Here is a 20,647-nt window from a genome sequence, read left to right as displayed (position 1 = left end):
CCTGGGAAGCTTGTTTCACAGGTATGCATATAACAGATACCTGCAGCTCGTATGCACAAAATACACGCACGCACGCACGCACGCACGCACACACACACACACACACACACACACACACACACACACACACACACACACACACACACACACACACACACACACACACATACACACATACATACACGCACATACACATATGGAAATACCCACATACCTTTTATAAACATTTGCAGACATCCACACTCTATCAACACCACACAGAGATGTTTAACATAACAGAGCCAAGTGCATGACATTATGGAAATCCCAGCCATTGGGGGTCGCTTTGCTGCCTCTCTGCCGACATCAAAGGCTGTGTACTCTCAATTTTCCCTCAGACATACGTAAACCTGTTAACAACCACATAAAAACATAAATACACACAGCGTACACACACACACACACACACACACACACACACACACACACAGCGTACACACACACACACACACACACACACACACATAGCATTTCACACACACACCTAGTCAGAAAACCTGCACAGACACAGCTCATATGTCTCGCTGAAAGATAAACTTTGAATTCCTCATTAACCAGCAATGCTGTAGGCCTGGTGGGGAGGTGAAGAAATGTGATATTTTATAACAAGGGTTATAAAACCATAAAGCCGGTGGTCCATAAAACATCTGAATATCAATAAACCCAGTGTTAAATTGATTTCCAGTCCTGCCAGGCTTCTCCTATCACAGGATTGCATTCCCACCTGTTTACTCAGACTGTCTTCACAGTGCTCAAGTCCCCAGCCTTAACAAGCCATAGGCTGTGTGCCCACGATAAGGAAATGCATTTCCCTCGGTCTCACATGTTCAGTCAGTGGTGATCACTGCTGGTTATGGTCGTTAGGGATTACTGTGGAATAACACAAGCAGGGGTCATTGAGGTTGTGTTATAGAGGCACAGGGAGATTTCAGGTTCTGTCCGTTTGTGTGGCTTTCTGCTCCATATAACGATGATGAAATGCTCAACACCACACTAGCTAGTTCCTGCAAATCATCTCAAAGCCAGCGTTGTTTACCGGCCCAGCCCTCTCACCTCTCTCTCCTCTCTCTGATTGGCAGTCGAGCTCCCCAGTGGGAGGGATGATGGACAGCATGTCCCAGAAGTACCAGCAGATCAATCAGGCATTTGAGGAGCTGCGCCTGCTGACCCAGGACACAGAGAACGACCTGAGAAAGCTCCAGCACAACCAGGAGTACTTCATCATCCAGTACCAGGAGAGCCTCCGCATCCAGGGTGAGTCAGCCTTGCCCTGGTCCCCCTCCTAGTCACAACACCCTGGGTCATCAACCCCAGCAGACCTCACCTTTTTAGGGCAGAATGACGTGTGGGTTTATAGGTGAGTGAGTGAGTGTGTGTGTATGTGTGTGTGTGTGTGTGTGTGTGTGTGTGTGTGTGTGTGTGTGTGTGTGTGTGTGTGTGTGTGTGTGTGTGTGTGTGTGTGTAAAGTAAAAGACAGGTGTGTTTATGTGAGATTTGCTGACCTCTCCCTCTCCCTCTCCCTCTCCCTCTCCCTCTCCCTCTCTTCGCCTACATGCAGCCCAGTTGACCAGCCTGACCACACTGCCCCCTGCTGACAGACAGCTGAGGGAGCCCACATTACTGAGCAAGAGAGCCACCGTGGAGGCCTGGCTCACACGGGAGGCCAACACACTACAGAAATACAGACTGGTACACTACTTTTTATACTGCATACACACACACACATGTACTGAAACACGCACACACACATGTACACACTGGAATGAAGGCGCCGGAAGGGATGGCTGCCGTTTTATCGGTTCTTATCCGACCGTGCTATTTTGTTAATTTTTTTTCCCATTGTTTATAACTTATTTTGTACATAATGTTGCTGCTACCGTCTCTTATGACCGAAAAGAGCTTCTGGACATCAGAACAGCAATTACTCACCTCGAATTGGATGAAGAATTTTTCTTTAATGAGATGGACGGGAAGGATATACTCCAAACACCCGAACAGGCCCTCATCCCCGTCATTCACTGGAGAAAGAAACTGCGATTTTGCGGAAAGAGATTGGGGTTCTTGTGAGGATCAGGTGACAAGTGGCTTATCTGCCTTTGCCATCAGTACTGTTAGCTAACGTTCAATTGCTGGAAAAATAAATGGGATGAACTGAAAGCTTGTATATCCTACCAACGGGACATTAAAAACTGTAATATCTTATGTTTCACTGAGTCATGGCAGGATGACAACATTAATAACATACAGCTGGTGGGTTATACACTCTATCGGCAGGATAAAACAGCAGCCTCTGGTAAGACACGGGGCGGAGGCGTATATCTCAGGAAGTCTCAAGGTTTTGCTCGCCTGAGGTATCTCTTGATTAGCTGTTGACCACACTATCTACCTAGAGAGTTTTCATCTGTATTTTTCGTAGCTGTCTACATACCACCACAGACCGATACTGGCACTGAAACCGCACTCAATGAGCTGTATACCTCCATAAGCAAACAGGAAAATGCTCATCCAGAGGCATCGCTCCTAGTGGCCGGGGACTTTAATGCAGGGAAACTTAAGTCAGTTTTACCTAATTTCTATCAGCATGTTAAATCCAGAGGGAAAAAACTCTAGACCATCTTTACTCCACACAGCTCTCCCTCGCCCAGACGTGTACAAAGCTCTCCCTCACCCTCCGTTTGGCAAATCTGACCATAATTCTATCCTCCTGATTCCTGCTTACAAGCAAAAATTAAAGCAGGAAGCACCAGTGACTCGGTCTATAAAAAAGTGGTCAGATGAAGCAGATGCTAAACTACAGGATTTTCCTAGCACAGACTGGAATATGTTACGGGATTCTTCCGATGGCATTGAGGAGTACACCACATCAGTCACTGGCTTCATCAATAAGTGCATCGATGACGTCGTCCCCACAGTGACTGTACGTACATACCACAACCAGAAGCCATAGATTACAGGTAACATTCGCACTGCGCTAAAAGGTAGAGCTGCCGTTTTTATAAGAAATCCCGCTATGCCCTCCGACAAATCATCAAACAGGCAAAGCATCAGTACAGGACTAAGATCAAATCATACTACACCAGCTCTGACTTTCTTATGTGGCAGGGCTTGTAAACTATTACAGACTACAAAGAGATAAATAACTTCTATGCTCGCTTCGAGGCAAGTAACAATGAAACATGCATGAGAGCATCAGCTGTTCCGGACAACTGTGTGATCACGCTCTCCGCAGCCGATGTGAGTGAGACCTTTAAACAGGTCAACATTCACAAGGCCGCAGGGCCAGACAGATTACCAGGACGTGTACTCTGAGCATGCGCTGACCAACTGGCAAGTGTCTTCACTGACATTTACAACCTCTCCCTGTCTGAGTCTATAATACCAACATGTTTCAAGCAGACCACCATAGTCCTTGTGCCCAAGAACAATAAAGTAACACTCACGTCTGTAGCCATGAAATGCTTTGAAAGGCTGGTCATGGCTCACATCAACACCATTATCCCAGAAACCCTAGAACCACTACAATTTGCATACCGCCCCAACAGATCCACAGATGATGCAATCTCTATTGCACTCCACACTGCCCTTTTACACCTTGACAAAAGAAACACCTATGTGAGAATAATATTCATTGACTACAGCGCAGCGTTCAACACCACAGTGCCTTCCAAGCTCATCACTAAGCTCAGGACCCTGGGACTAAACACCTCCCTCTGCAACTGGATCCTGGACTTCCTCACGGGCCACCCCCAGGTGGTAAGAGTAGGTAACAACACATCCGCCACGCAGATCCTCAACACGGTGGCCCCTCAGCCTATAGGGAGAAGATAGGAGACCTGACCGTGTGGTACAAGGACAACAGCCTCTCCCTCAACATGATCAAGACAAAGGAGATGATTGTGGACTACAGGAAAAGGAGGGCTGAGCATGTCCCCATTCTCATCGACAGGGCTGTAGTAGAGCAGGTTGAGAGCGTCAAGTTCCTTGGTGTCCACATCACCAACAAATAACATGGCCCAAGCACACCAAGACAGTCGTGAAAAGGGCACGACAAAACCTATTCCCCCTCAAGAGACTAAAAATATTTGGCATGGGTCCTCAGATCCTCAAAAGGATTTACAGCTGCACCTCCGAGAGCATCCTCATGGGTTGCATCATTGCCTGGAATGGCAAATGCTCGCCCTCGGACCGCAAGGCACTACAGAGGGTAGTGCGTACTGTCCAGTACATCACCAGGGTCAAGCTTCCTGCCATCCAGGACCTCTATACCAGGCGGTGTCAGAGGAAGGCCCTAAAAATTGTCAAAGACTCCAGCCACCCTAGTCATGGACTGTTCTCTCTGCTACCGCACGGCAAGCGGTACCGGAGCGCCAAATCTAGGTCCAAGAGGCTTCTAAACAGCTTCTACCCCCAAGCCATAAGACTACTGAACATCTAATCAAATGGCTACCCAGACTATTTGCATTGCCCCCTCACCCGTCTTCTAAGCTGCTGCTACTCTCTGCTGTTTTCAACCAAGATCTCAGTGATCACTGCCTCATTGCCTGCATCCGTAATGGGTCTGCGGTCAAACGACCACCCCTCATCACTGTCAAACGCTCCCTAAAACACTTCAGCGAGCAGGCCTTTCTAATCGACCTGGCACGGGTATCCTGGAAGGATATTGACCTTATCCCGTCAGTAGAGGATGCCTGGGTATTCTTTAAAAGTGCCTTCCGGGGCCTCACGGGTGGCGCAGTGGTTAAGGGCGCTGTACTGCTGCGCCAGCTGTGTCACCCCTGTCATAACCGGCCGCGACCGGGAGATCCATGGGGAGACACACAATTGGCCTAGCGTCATCCGGATTAGGGAGGGTTTGGCCGGTAGGGATATCCTTGTCTCATCGCGCACCAGCGACTCCTGTGGTGGGCTGGGCGCAGTGCACGCTAACCAAGGTTGCCAGGTGCACGGTGTTTCCTCTGACACGTTGGTGCGGCTGGCTTCCGGGTTGGATACGCGCTGTGTTAAGAAGCAGTGCGGCTTGGTTGGGTTGTGTTTCGGAGGACGCATAACTTTCAACCTTCGTCTCTCCCGAGCCCTTGTAGCGATGAGACAAGATAGTAGCTACTAACAATTGGATACCACGAAATTGGGGAGAAAAAGGGGTAAAAATAAATAACAAATAATAACAAAAGTGCCTTCCTCACCATCTTAAATAAACATGCCACATTCAATAGAAATTGAACCAGGAACAGATATAGCCCTTGGTTCACTCCAGACCTGACTGCCTTTGACCAGCACAAAAACATCCTGTGGCGTACTGCATTAGCATCGAATAGCCCCCTTGATATGCAACTTTTCAGGGAAGTTAGGAACCAATATACACAGGCAGTTAGGAAAGCTAAGGCTAGCTTTTTCAAGCAGATATTTGCATCCTGTAGCACAAACTCCAAAAGGTTCTGGGACACTGTAAAGTCCATGGAGAATAAGGGCACCTCCTCCCAGCTGCCCACTGCACTGAGGCTAGGAAACACTGTCACCACCGATAAATCCACTATAATTGAGAATTTCAATAAGCATTTTTCTATGGCTGGCCATGCTTTCCACCTGGCTAACCCTACCCCAATAAACAGCACTCCACTCCCCACAGCAACTCGCCCAAGCCTCCCCAATTTCTCCTTCAGCCAAGTCTAGATAGCTGATGTTCTGAAAGAGCTGCAAAATCTGGACCCCTACAAATCAGCTGGGCTAGACAATCTGGACCCTCTCTTTCTAAATTTATCTGCCGAAATTGTTGCAACCCCTATTACTAACCTGTTCAACCTCTGTTTCGTATTGTCTGAGATTCCCAAAGATTGGAAAGCTGCCGCGGTCATCCCCTCTTCAAAGGGGGAGACACTAAACCCAAACTGCTACAGACCTATATCTATCCTACCCTGCCTTTCTAAGGTCTTCGAAAGCCAAGTTAACAAACAGATTACTGACCATTTCGAATCCCACCGTACCTTCTCCACTATGAAATCTGGTTTCAGAGCTTGTCATGGGTGCACCTCAGCCACGCTCAAGGTCCTAAACAATATCATAACCGCTATCAATAAGAGACATTACTGTGTAGCTGTATTCATCGACCTGGCCAAGGCTTTCGACTCTGTCAATCACCACATTCTCTTCGGCAGACTCAACAGCTTTGGTTTCTCAAATGATTGCCTCGCCTGGTTCACCAACTACTTTTCTAATAGAGTTCAATGTGTCAAATCGGAGGGCCTGTTGTCCAGACATCTGGCAGTCTCTATGACGGTGCCATAGGGTTCAATTCTTGGGCCGACTCTCTTTTCTGTATACATCAATGTCTACGCAGACGACATCATTCTGGCCCTTCTTTGGACACTGTGTTAACTAACATCCAGACAAGCTTCAATGCCATACAACTCTCCTTCAGTGGCCTCCAACTGCTCTTAAATTAAAGTTAAACTAAATGCATGCTTCAACCAATCGCTGCCCGCACCTGCCTGCCCGTCCAGCATCACTACTCTGGACGGATCTGACTTAGAATATGTGGACAACTACAAATACCTAGGTGTCTGTTTAGACTGTAAACTCTCCTCCAGACTCATATTAAGCATCTCCAATCCAAACATGTAATCTCGAATTGGCTTTCTATTTCACAAGAAAGCATTCTTCACTCATGCTGCCAAACATACCCTCGTACAACTGACCATCCTACCGATCCTCGACCTCAACAAATTGGATGCAGTCTATCACAGTGCCATCCGTTTTGTCACCAAAGCCCCATATACTACCCACCACTGCGACCTGTACTTCTCGTTGGCTGGCCCTCGCTTCATACTCATCGCCAAACCCACTGGCTCCAGGTTATCTACAAGTCTCTGCTAGGTAAAGCCCCGCCTTATCTCAGCTCACTGGTCACCATAGCAGCACCCACCCGTAGCACGCGCTCCAGCAGGTATATTTCACTGGTCACCCCCAAAGCCAATTCTTCCTTTGGCCACCTTTCCTTCCAGTTCTCTGCTGCCAATGACTGAAACTAACTGAAAAAAATCACTGAAGCTGGAGACTCATATCTCCCTCACTAACTTTAAGCACCAGCTGTTAGAGCAGCTCACAGATCACTGGTATATTCTTAAAACTGTATTGTTGGTTAAGGGCTTGCAAGTAAGCATTTCACGGTAAGGTTGTATTTCGCGCATGTGACAAATACAGTTTGATTTGATTGGACACTACATGATTACAAACTGTAAGTCATTATTTAAGGCGATGAAGACAGGAGAGGAAATGTAGGCTCAGAACTCTGGAGGGATCTCATGCCTTCAGGGTATAAAAGCTGGAGATGTATATTGGCACCTTCTTATCGGTGTGTGTGTGTACCTGCCTGTGTGTGTGTGTGTGCGTGTGTGTGCGTGTGCCTAGGACCTGGCAGAGAAGCACCAGAAGAGCCTGCAGCTGCTGAGGAAGCAGCAGACCATCATCCTGGATGACGAGCTGATCCACTGGAAGAGAAGGCAACAGCTGGCCGGAAACGGGGGTCCTCCGGAGGGGGGGCTGGACATCCTGCAGTCCTGGTGAGACCCCCTCTATCAGCCTCTACCCCTAACAGAGATCACATATGTCTAGGATTGATCAAAGGGCAGGGGCCACCCTGTTAACAAGCTGACTATTGGATACTGCTGGGCTTATATGGGGTGTAGTTGGGAAGATGACTGTCGTCTAGGTTGAAGATGACAAAGGTTAAGACAACGGGATCCTAATATCCCATAACTTTTTGCAACAATGGGGAAGAATTCTAAACAATGGGACTAGCAATGCGAGCAAAATTTACTGGAAGTGAATGTTTTTATTTATTTATATATATATATATATATATGTATATATATATATATATATATATATATTTTTTTTTTAATTGAATATCCAAAACATACAATATACTTGCAGTGAAGCCGCTCAACAACTACACCACACCAGTCATCCAACAGATTCCCATTCAGAACGACACACAGAAGCATCCAGGGTCAATGCCCTGCTCAAGGGCATGTCGACAGATCTCCCACCAAGCCAAAAAGCATGAACATGAACCCTCCAAGATCCCCCCCACAGTTTCCCAATAGCTGTACCTCAACCATCCAAGACCTCTCCCACAGTCCCCCCCCCAAGAATAATACAAAATAAAAAAACAGTTCCCCAACCCCAAGAACCCCCCAATGCACCAACAACCAAGACAATTTACTAAAGAGAAAAAAGAAAAAGACAAAAGAAAACAACAAACATCAATGCAAGAAAAAACAAAAACAAAGGACATCAAGGACAACTAAAATCATAACAGCAATGCCAACTGTATATGTTTAAATGCATGTCTGGCACTATTACATGTGTGTGTGCCCGTGTATGTGTGTATTTGAATGAGAGTGTGTGTATATGCATGTGTACAACACCTGCACGGCATCAGCCTCAGGCAAACCGGCATTAGCTGTAAAAACACTGCCACTTAGTGTCATTCAAACATACTTTTTATTATGTTTTATTTTGACTTTATTTTGGACTTTTATCTTTGACCATCATTCTATCTCCTGCACAGCAACTCCACTCCCACTTGTCTCCAATTCCACATCCCAACCCTCAGCTTCTCTCAGCCCATCCCACCTATCTCTGCTAGCCACCCTCTTCGGAATTCTATGCAACATATATCTTTCAACTACCCTGTGATGTTTAACGTACAATTTCAATCTATCTAATCGAATAGAATCCACAGATTGCGAGTTGAAGATAAATAGTTTTACTAAGAGTATTCGTATATTAGTAATTGACTGCCCTGATCTCTCCAGATCTCCTAACAGTACTATTTCTAGGGTCAATTTTAGATTAAGGCTATGCATTTTCAGGCATTCCTGAACCTGAGACCAGAAACAGGCTACCTGAGGACAATACCAAAATAAATGGTCTATTGATTCTGTGTCCTTACAACAAAATCTGCAGAGCTTCAATGATTTTAAGCCCCAAATATTCAACATTTTGTTGGTGGCAAGAATTCTATATAATAAATGTAGCTGAAAAGCACGGAGTCTTGAATCTTGCGTCATTTTAAATATCAACTCATACCATGGAATCGGTACATCAAAAATCTCTTCCCAACTATTTTGCAATCTGTATGGCACAGTTGTCAACATTCTGGTCCTCAAATGAAACTGGTATACTTTCCTATTTATGCTATTTGCTCCACCACTTTAGATCCTTTATATTGGGCAGACAGACAAGTTCCCTACCTCCTCCCGCTGCCACCTGTCACGATCGTCGTAAGCGTACTCAGACCAAAGCGCAGTGCAATATGGGTTCCACATGTTTATTCAATGAAACACATAAAAACAACAATAAAGAATGTACGAAACGTGACGAAAATTAAGTGCTCACAGGCAACAACACAAAAACAAGATCCCACAAAACACAGTGGGGAAATGGCTGCCTAAATATGATCCCCAGTCAGAGACAACGATACACAGCTGCCTCTGATTGGGAACCATACCAGGCCAACATAGAAACAAAACAACCAAGATAGGAACACCCCCCCTAGTCACCCCCCCCCCCCCCCCCCCCCCCTATTGTCAGAGGCGGCTCCGGTGCGGGTCATTGCCCCCGCCCAGACCACGGGTCCGGCCATGGAGCCGGGTAGAACACCGTGCCCAGACTGGGCCTCTGTGCCCCGGCCATGGAGCTGGGTTGAAAGTCGCACCCGAACTGGGCATTGGCGCCGAGGAAGGCTCCGGCCATGGAGCTGAGTTTGCTGCCGTGCTTGGACTGGGCACCGGTGCAGAGGAAGGCTCCGGCCTTGGAGCGGTACTGGATGCCGTGCCTGGACATCGGCGCAGAGGAAGGCTCCTGCCATGGAGCGGGACTGGACGTCGTGCCTGGACCGGGCACCGGCACAGAGGAAGGCTCCAGCCTTGGAGCGGGACTGGACACCGTGCCTGGACAGGGCACCGACGCAGAGGGAGGCTTCTGCCATGGAGCGGGACTGGACGCTGTGCCTGGACTGGACATCGGCGCAGAGGAAGGCTCCTGCTATGGAGCGGGACTGGACGCTGTGCCCGGACTGGGCATTGGCGCAGAAGAAGGCTCCTGCCCTGGAGCGGGACTGGACGCCATGCCTGGACCTGGGCACCGGCGCAGAGGAAGGCTCCTGCCCTGGAGCTGGAGATTCTGCACCGGTGCCTAGAGCCGGCACACATGGTACCGGACAAATGACACGCTCCTCAAGGCGAGTGCGGAGAGCTGGCACAGGACATACAGGGCTGTGGAGGCGTACTGGAGACCTGGTGCGTGGAGCCAGCACAGTTTTTACCAGACTGCTAGCATGCTCCTCAGGACGAGTACGGAGAGCGGACTCAGGTGGCATCAAACTGATAACACGCTCCTTAGGGCGAATGTCGTGCATCATACACCAACACAACAACTCTCTCTGTTCACTCTCCTCCAATTTCTCCCTCTTCTCCCAGACTGGCTCTGGTTCACTCCCCGGCTCCGCCGACCACTCCGTGTGCCCCTCCCCCCACAAAACATTTGGGCCGTCTTTTGGGCTTTCTATGTGGCTGCGAACCCCGGCGTCGTCGCTGTCCTCCCTTTTCTCCTTGCGTCTGCTTCCAAGGAAGGCTTTCGTGTCCTGCCATTATTTATTTCCTCCCAAGTCCAGGATGTCTTCTCCTCATTTATCTCCTCCCAAGCCCAGGATACCTTCTCCTCCCGGGCACGCTGCTTGGTCCTGTTGTGGTGGGATCTTCTGTCACGATCGTCGTAAGCATACTAAGCTGCAGGGTAATGTAAATGTTGTATTTTTAAAGATCCAATACGTAATATTGTACACTTATCATAAATATGTTTTAATCCAGAGTGTACAGAAAAGTTATCTAGATCTTCAATGAGACATTGCAGGGATCTAGCTTGCGGACTTAATATAAAACTTGAGTCATCGGCATACATGGACACCTTTGTTCTAATCCTCTAATGTTGTTATTGGATCTGATTTTAATAGCTAGCATTTCGATGGCCATAACGAATAGATATGGTGACAGCAGACACCCTTGTTTAACTCCTCTTGACAATTCAAAACTCTCTGAGAAGTAGTTGTTATTTACTATTTTACACCTGAGGTTGCTATACATTACTTTTACCCATTTTATAAGAGAATTGTCAGGTGCGTGAATGAGGACCCAAAAGCGAATTAACAAAACAGAGTTTCTTTAATGACGAAACACACGTAGGCTCAGATGGACAGGCAGATTCCGACAGGACAGGACAAGGTTAGATGAACAGGCAGATTCCGACAGGACAGGACAAGGTTGCAGCAAACACGACGATAGTCTGGTTCAGGCATGAGTAACACAAACGAGAATCTGACAAAGACAGAAGCAGAAACAGAGAGAGATATAGAGACCTAATCAGAGGGAAAAAGGGAACAGGTGGGAAAAGGGGTGAACGAGGTAGTTTAGAGAAGACAAGGAACAGCTGGGGGAAAGAGGGGAAGAAAAGGTAACCTAATACGACCAGCAGAGGGAGACAGGGTGAAGAGAAAGAACAGGAACAGGACACAACATGACAATACATGACAGTACCCCCCCACTCACCGAGCGCCTCCTGGCGCACTCAAGGAGGAAACCTGGCGGCAACGGAGGAAATCATCGATCAGCGAACGGTCCAGCACGTCCCGAGAGGGAACCCAACTCCTTTCCTCAGGACCGTACCCCTCCCAATCCACTAGGTACTGGTGACCACGGCCCCGAGGACGCATGTCCAAAATCTTACGGACCCTGTAGATAGGTGCGCCCTCGACAAGGATGGGGGGCGATCTAAGGCGATGTGAGACCACGGTCGAGAGGGAATGGGAAGCGGCCTGAGACGGCCGGCAGGAGGGGAGTTACCGGACTTAGTCTGTGCGCAGACCGAACAAGCAGCCACGAAACGACGCGTGTCATGCTCCCGGGTGGGCCACCAAAAACGCTGGCGAATGGAAGCAAGCGTACCCCGAACGCCAGGGTGGCCGGCTAACTTGGCAGAGTGAGCCCACTGAAGAACGGCCAGACGAGTAGGAACGGGAACGAAAAGAAGGTTCCTAGGACAAGCGCGCGGCGACGGAGTGTGAGTGAGTGCTTGCTTTACCTGCCTCTCAATTCCCCAGACAGTCAACCCGACAACACGCCCCTCAGGGAGAATCCCCTCGGGGTCAGTGGAGGCTACTGAAGAACTGAAGAGACGAGATAAAGCATCAGGCTTGGTGTTCTTAGAGCCCGGACGATAAGAAATCACGAACTCGAAACGAGCGAAAAACAGCGCCCAACGCGCCTGACGCGCATTAAGTCGTTTGGCAGAACGGATGTACTCAAGGTTCCTATGGTCAGTCCAAACGACAAAAGGAACGGTCGCCCCCTCCAACCACTGTTGCCATTCGCCTAGGGCTAAGCGGATGGCGAGCAGTTCGCGGTTTCCCACATCATAGTTACGTTCCGACGGCGACAGGCGATGAGAAAAATACGCGCAAGGGTGGACCTTGTCGTCAGAGAGGGAGCGCTGAGAAAGAATGGCTCCCACGCCCACCTCTGACGCGTCAACCTCGACAACGAACTGTCTAGAGACGTCAGGTGTAACAAGGATAGGTGCGGATGTAAAACGATTCTTGAGGAGATCAAAAGCTCCCTGGGCGGAAACGGACCACTTAAAGCACGTCTTGACAGAAGTAAGGGCTGTGAGAGGAGCTGCCACCTGACCGAAATTACGGATGAAACGACGATAGAAGTTCGCGAAGCCGAGAAAGCGCTGCAGCTCGACGCGTGACTTAGGGACGGGCCAATCAATGACAGCTTGGACCTTAGCGGGATCCATCTTAATGCCTTCAGCGGAAATAACAGAACCGAGAAATGTGACGGAGGAGGCATGAAAAGTGCACTTCTCAGCCTTCACAAAAAGACAATTCTCTAAAAGGCGCTGGAGGACACGTTGAACGTGCTGAACATGAATCTGGAGTGACGGTGAAAAAATCAGGATATCGTCAAGGTAAACGAAAACAAAGATGTTCAGCATGTCTCTCAGGACATCATTGACTAATGCCTGAAAGACAGCTGGAGCGTTAGCGAGGCCGAAAGGAAGAACCCGGTATTCAAAGTGCCCTAACGGAGTGTTAAACGCCGTCTTCCACTCGTCCCCCTCCCTGATGCGCACGAGATGGTAAGCGTTACGAAGGTCCAACTTAGTGAAAAACCTGGCTCCCTGCAGGATCTCGAAGGCTGAAGACATAAGAGGAAGCGGATAACGATTCTTCACTGTTATGTCATTCAGCCCTCGATAATCTATGCAGGGGCGCAGGGACCCGTCCTTCTTCTTAACAAAAAAAAAACCCCGCTCCGGCGGGAGAGGGGAGGGGACTATGGTACCGGCAGCAAGAGCTACAGACAAATAATCTTCGAGAGCCTTACGTTCGGGAGCCGACAGAGAGTATAGTCTACCCCGGGGGGGAGTGGTTCCCGGAAGGAGATCAATACTACAATCATACGACCGGTGTGGAGGAAGAGAGGTGGCCCTGGACCGACTGAACACCGTGCGCAGATCGTGATATTCCTCCGGCACCCCTGTCAAATCACCAGGCTCCTCCTGTGAAGAAGAGACAGAGGAAACAGGAGGGATAGCAGACATTAAACATTTCACATGACAAGAGACGTTCCAGGAGAGGATAGAATTACTAGACCAATTAATAGAAGGATTATGACAAACTAGCCAGGGATGGCCCAAAACAACAGGTGTAAAAGGTGAACGAAAAATTAAAAAAGAAATGGTTTCGCTATGATTACCAGAGACAGTGAGGGTTAAAGGTAGCGTCTCACGCTGAATCCTGGGGAGAGGACTACCATCCAAGGCGAACAAGGCCGTGGGCTCCCTTAACTGTCTGAGAGGAATGTCATGTTCCCGAGCCCAGGTCTCGTCCATAAAACAGCCCTCCGCCCCAGAGTCTATCAAGGCACTGCAGGAAGCTGACGAACCGGTCCATCGTAGATGGACCGACAAGGTAGTGCAGGATCTTGAAGGAGAGACAGGAGTAGTAGCGCTCACCAGTAGCCCTCCGCTTACTGATGAGCTCTGGCTTTTACTGGACATGAAGTGACAAAATGACCAGCGGAACCGCAATAGAGACAGAGGCGGTTGGTGATTCTCCGTTCCCTCTCTTTAGTCGAGATGCGGATACCTCCCAGCTGCATAGGCTCAGCACCCGAGCCGGCAGAGGAAGATGGTAGTGATGCGGAGAGGGGGGCAACGGAGAACGCGAGCTCCTTTCCACGAGCTCGGTGACGAAGATCAACCCGTCGCTCAATGCGAATAGCGAGTTCAATCAAGGAATCCACGCTGGAAGGAACCTCCCGGGAGAGAATCTCATCCTTTACCTCTGCGCGGAGACCCTCCAGAAAACGAGCGAGCAAAGCCGGCTCGTTCCAGTCACTGGAGGCAGCAAGAGTGCGAAACTCAATAGAGTAGTCTGTTATGGATCGATTACCTTGACATAGGGAAGACAGGACCCTGGAAGCCTCCTCCCCAAAAACAGATCGATCAAAAACCCGTATCATCTCCTCCTTAAAGTCCTGATACTGGTTAGTACACTCAGCCCTTGCCTCCCAGATTGCCGTGCCCCACTCACGAGCCCGTCCAGTAAGGAGAGATATGACGTAGGCGATACGAGCAGTGCTCCTGGAGTAAGTGTTGGGCTGGAGAGAAAACACAATATCACACTGGGTGAGGAACGAGCGGCATTCAGTGGGCTCCCCAGAGTAACACGGCGGGTTATTGATTCTGGGCTCCGGAGATTCGAAAGCCCTGGAAGTGGCCGGTGGATCGAGGCGGAGATGGTGAACCTGTTCTGTGAGGTTGGAGACTTGGGTGGCCAGGGTCTCAACGGCATGTCGAGCAGCAGACAATTCCTGCTCGTGTCTGCCTAGCATCGCTCCCTGGATCTCGACGGCTGAGTGGAGAGGATCCGAAGTCGCTGGGTCCATTCTTGGTCGGATTCTTCTGTCAGGTGCGTGAATGAGGACCCAAAAGCGAATTAACAAAACAGAGTTTCTTTAATGACGAAACAGACGTAGGCTCAGATGGACAGGCAGATTCCGACAGGACAGGACAAGGTTAGATGAACAGGCAGATTCCGACAGGACAGGACAAGGTTGCAGCAAACACGACGATAGTCTGGTTCAGGCATGAGTAACACAAACGAGAATCCGACAAAGACAGAAGCAGAAACAGAGAGAGATATAGAGACCTAATCAGAGGGAAAAAGGGAACAGGTGGGAAAAGGGGTGAACGAGGTAGTTTAGAGAAGACAAGGAACAGCTGGGGGAAAGAGGGGAAGAAAAGGTAACCTAATACGACCAGCAGAGGGAGACAGGGTGAAGAGAAAGAACAGGAACAGGACACAACATGACAATACATGACAAGAATCACCAGAATTGAAAAAAATCCAGGCATTTATAAATAAAATCCAGTCTTACTTTATCAAATGCCTTTTCAAAATCTGCTATAAAGACCTTGCACAATTGTTGGCTGACTAAATCATTTTTTGCCCCACTGTATCTCACTAGGTCGGGGTTTTTTAGTCTCCAAATATCCACTATTTCTAATGTCTCCATAATATGTGTGATTTCCTTAAGGGCATAGTGATGATAGTTTGTAGAGTGATTTCCTTTACGGTCCATTAAGGTACTTAGCATTGTGTTCTAGTATCCTACCATTATGATTTGATCATTTGTTGCCTGTAAGTTCAATAAATTGGTATAAATGTTTTCGAAGAAGTATGGATCATCCTGATTTGGACCATATAGATTCATGAGCCAAATCTCTTTTTCGTCCACTTTCATATTCAAAAAGATCCACCTTCCTTGCGAATCATTCCTGACTATTTGCACATTCAGATCTACATTTTTGTTAATTAATTAACATTTTTCACCACCCCATTCCTTTTTCCACGCAACTTCATCTAAGGATGTAGAGTGAGTTTCCTGTAAACAGTATATGTTATATTGCTTTTCTTTTAGCCACGTAAAGACTGATCTTCTTTCTTTATAATCTGCTAAACCGTTACAATTATAACTAGCTATACTTATTTCACCTCTTACCATAACTAGATACTCTTCTCAGTCAGAATTGACCATAATTAGTGCTTGTAAAGTTACTGCCATCAGAGGTAATATGACGGTCAAAATTAGAGCTTTGAAATGTCTGATATTTAGAATTCAAGAAATAGGTTCTTACAATATTTGTTTTGTTCCCTTGCCTGTTTGCCTGTGAGCCAATGCCACAAATGTTAGAAAATTGAGACATGATATTATGTGTTGTAAATCTGAGTAGGTTGATGTGTATGGTATTGGTTGTGATTTAGTGGGAGTGTGTATGATGTCTGTATAATGTGTGTATGAGTGTGTATGATGTCTGTATAAGAGTATCCAAATAAATAATAACTCAATTTGCATGGTTGAGGGTCTATGTGTGTAACATGTAGTGCGTATAGCCTTAATATTCATGATGATAATTGTAATCCATATCGTATCACCGTCATAGTTGCATCATAATTGCCTGCAACATCATTGAAAACACATCCCAGCATTTCCATAGCAATTGACGTTTCACATGATCATGAAAGACACCTTGCATTACTCTAGAGACGGCTTCACGACAGTACAAATGTATTCCATGCAATATGTTATTATTCCCCAATGCCCCTATTCTGATATCTTCCCCTTGCTTGTTGTAAACATATATACACACGTAGACAAAGACGAAAAACAAGAAACATATGAATATGAACATGTGAATGTTATCAGTACAGAAAGTTTGCCATCAAAGCGGGAAATAAACACAATCGTTGTGAATTTCAGCAAACTACTCAGCAAACAGAATGACTGTTTTCCTGTCATTCTATTCATTTAAACATTTTCTCATGATCTACCACCACTTTATTACTTGATTTTCCGAACTCTGGTCATGTTTTCGATGCTATAGAATCAGCAATGGTCCAATGAATGTGTTTATTTGTGAACGCTCCAGCATGGAATTATTACCTTGTCTTAAACTGTATATTTTGAACTAGACTATAGTCTGTCTGGTTGTCTGAGCTTGTAAGAGTCTGAACTTTGAGTTGTGTGATCTTAATTTGCCCATTTTGAGAACCTTATTTTGTGTGTGTGTGTGTGCGTGTGCGTGTGCGTGTGCGTGTGCGTGTGCGTGTGTGTGTGTGTGTGTGTGTATTATTCAGGTGTGAGAAGTTGGCAGAGACGATCTGGCAGAACAGGCAGCAGATCAGGAGAGCAGAACACCTGAGACAACAGCTTCCCATCCCCGGCCCCATCGAGGAGCTACTGAACGACCTCAACAGCACCATCACAGACATCATCTCAGCACTGGTCACCAGGTGTGTGTGTGCGTGTACATGCGTGCGTGTGTGTGTGTGTGTGAAGTTGTTGTTATTGTTCAGTATCAAAGTGAACAATAAGTGAGAATAGGTTGTAGTGTGTTGGACTGTGTGCGAGTGGCTTTGAGCTGGAAAGTGGGTGTGTTTAAATGTGAGCTTCTTATAGACACACTTATCTTCAGTGTGTATGCTACTCTACAGTCATGTTACCCCCCCCCCCCCCCCCCCCAATTTCCTCTGTGTGATGGGACTAAATGGAACTGTGTTATTTACCATGCACCACACTCAGTGTGAACCCTTATACAAACCCTATCCTACTGACATAACCCCTGACTCCTTATGTGGCCAATAGAGTGTGAGATTACATTTATTACCAGAATTACATTAGAAATGACTCAGCATCGCACATCACGGGAGCCTGGTTATGTGACTCTGTGGAGAAGCAAATCGTGTGTGTGTGTGTTTGACTCTGTGCTGAGCCCAAGCTGGGTTGTTCCGAGGCAGGGGGAGCAAGCTGCTGATAGTTCCTCCAGCAGCCCAGCCCAGCTCTGCTCTCAAGCCTTGTGGAACCTGTCAATGAACACACAAACACAACCCCAGTCAGCCTGCATTTACCCTCAACGCTACAAGGAGGGAGAGATGGAGGGAGGAGAGTGGGAGGCCTGCTATCGATCCGAAAGGAGAAAGAAAACAGTAGGGAGAGTGAACGGTTTAGAAAAGGAGAGGAAGATACAGTGTGAGGAAGAGGAGGAGTGAACAGAGTTTCAAAGATATAAAGTGAAAGAAACAGGGTCGATTCGAGAGCTAAAGAGACAAAAAAAGTGTTTGAGACTAGAGATGAAGAGTCTTCAATGATGGTGAGATGGGGAGAAAGGCTAACAGGCTCAGAAAGTTAGCTTGAGTTCCATGGTAGAGTGTTGTAGCCCTGGGGACACTGTCTGTCAGCGCGTATCAGTCCGCCAGCCTCACTGACTGGATCAGGAAGTCTTCTGAGTGCTCCCAGAACCCTCTGCTCTCTCCCTATTCCAGCTGTGATCCCCACAGAGACCCATAATGCACTGTGGTCCCCACAGAGACCCATAATGCACTGAGAAGCTATGTCATTGTCAGAACGATGTCCGTTAGGCCGCAGACAGGGGAGCATTGAGAGCGTAAAAACTATTATTTTAAAGTCCATACTACCGCACTGGTGTTTCCTCTCCTCTTAATTCGCTCTTTCCTGCTCTCCAGTAAAACCACACCCACATCCTCTCTACTGTTCCCCCTAAACCTCTAGCAGGCGCCTGGGAGGGAGGCTAGGGAGGGAATGGAGGGTATCTCATCACTGCCTGCTCACAGAGATGAGAATATTGAGTATGGTCAGCCAAGCCTAAAACACAAACAGCGTACTCTACTAAAAAGCCCTAGCTGCCTGAATGAATGAGCATCACGCTGCCTGTGTGTAGCGTTTGTCTGTTTGTGTGTGTTTATGTGTGGGAGCATTGAGAGCTGACAGCTTGCGTACTGTGTAACTTTCAAAAGCAGGTCAAATAGACGTAATAGGCAGCAGTGTGTGATGAGCAGAATTCCCGGTGGTGATCTGTCAGTTAAAGAGATAGTGCTAAATGTTTTCAATCAAGCCCTTTTTCTACTAACCAAGAGTCAGATGAACTCATGGATACCATCTGTATGACTCTGTGTGCAGTTTGAAGGAAGTTGAAGTTAGTTTCTGGGGCCATTGCTAACTAGCAAGCTAGTTGTTCCTGTCGACTTTGTCATTGGGCTAACGGTAGTTAGGATTTGCTCCAGAATCTTCCTTCAAACTGCATGCAAAGACATGCAAATGGTATACATGAGTTCAAGCTAAAATGTTGCACTATCCCTTTAAAGCAACCCTCTACACTTTCCTCTGACTCTAATCTGTCTGTCTGTCTGTCTGCCTGTCTGTCTGTCTGTCTGTCTGTCTGTCTGTCTGTCTGTCTGTCTGTTTTTTCTCACTCTCTGTCTCTCTCTCTCTCTCTCTAGCACCTTTATCATAGAGAAGCAGCCTCCCCAGGTGCTGAAGACCCAGACCAAGTTTGCCGCCACAGTGCGCCTCCTAGTGGGTGGAAAGCTCAATGTGCACATGAACCCCCCGCAGGTCAAGGCCACCATCATCAGTGAACAGCAGGCGAAGGCCTTGCTCAAGAATGAGAACACCAGGAAGTAAGTCACAGCATAGAGCCCCCTCATCACTGATATCTACTGCCACAGTGGAATCTATGGCGCAAGTGGAGATTCCACATTTAGACATCCACATCCCACGTTCTACACACCTAATAGAACCCTAAAGTAGTTAGTGTATACATTTTCCTTCCTAGTACTAAAAGAATAGCCGTGTTAGCCTAAATTTGGGTAGCATTTTGCAAGATTGTCAGCATTGGCATCCTGAAAAAAACTTGTCTCCCATAAATTTAAATGAGTCATTCCCCTTCATGTTCTGTGAAAGTTTCATGACTCTATGATTAATACATCTGCTGAAGCATCTACCTCTCCTCTTCCTCCTCCATCTTCCTTCCCCCTCCCCCAGTGACAGCAGTGGAGAGATCCTTAACAACAACTGTGTGATGGAGTACCACCAGGCCACAGGAACACTCAGCGCCAACTTCAGGAACATGGTGAGGATGGACGGGACCAGGGAGTCTCAGACTGTAATACCACACCTAGAGAAGATTGTCTTCAGAGACAAACCCCAGCTAAACTGGAATCCAAGAGGCTTTTGGAGATTCTGCATTCTCATTCTATGTTCATACTCATACAGATCGCATGTTACTCAGCCCACATGCTGTTTAGAGTTCCCTAGGGTCCTCCATAGGGTCCTCCATAGGGTCCTCCATGAATCATTTACATGTAAACTCGGGCTTAAATGGATACTTCGGGATTTTGGCAATGAACTTGTGGATACCATTTTTATGTCTCTATTTCCAGAAGGAAGGAAGGAAGTTAAAGACAGAATGCTAGTGAATATGCAATGGCTTGCGAAACTACCCCTAACTTCCTACATACTGGACACAGGGACATAAAGATGGTACCCATGAGTTCCTCTGACTCTGCGGAAGTAGACAAAGAGCCTCATTGCCAAAATCCCGAAGTATCCCTTCAAATCTGCTAAAATGAAAGGGAATCATGTATGTGTGTGTTTGATTAGAGAACAGCTCCTCAAAGTGA

At 47.4% G+C, this 20,647-nt stretch overlaps 1 protein-coding gene across 3 annotated transcripts in view; it reads left to right on the top strand.

The window, feature by feature from the left end:
- The window catches only part of stat5 (signal transducer and activator of transcription 5), a 101,592-nt gene that overhangs the window by 72,188 nt on the left and 8,757 nt on the right, over window positions 1–20,647 (top strand). For all 3 annotated transcript variants that reach the window (XM_036939696.1, XM_036939695.1, NM_001124261.1), the window contains 6 exon segments: window positions 1,119–1,293; window positions 1,598–1,728; window positions 7,444–7,595; window positions 17,306–17,461; window positions 19,466–19,645; window positions 20,010–20,097. In XM_036939696.1, coding sequence (XP_036795591.1) covers window positions 1,119–1,293; window positions 1,598–1,728; window positions 7,444–7,595; window positions 17,306–17,461; window positions 19,466–19,645; window positions 20,010–20,097 — 882 coding nt within the window.

This window comes from Oncorhynchus mykiss, chromosome 13 (assembly GCF_013265735.2).
Source record: "Oncorhynchus mykiss isolate Arlee chromosome 13, USDA_OmykA_1.1, whole genome shotgun sequence".
NCBI classification, from domain to species: Eukaryota; Metazoa; Chordata; class Actinopteri; order Salmoniformes; family Salmonidae; genus Oncorhynchus; species Oncorhynchus mykiss.
Note: the sequence above shows the minus strand (reverse complement) of the source record. Positions and strands in the feature narration are given on the sequence as shown.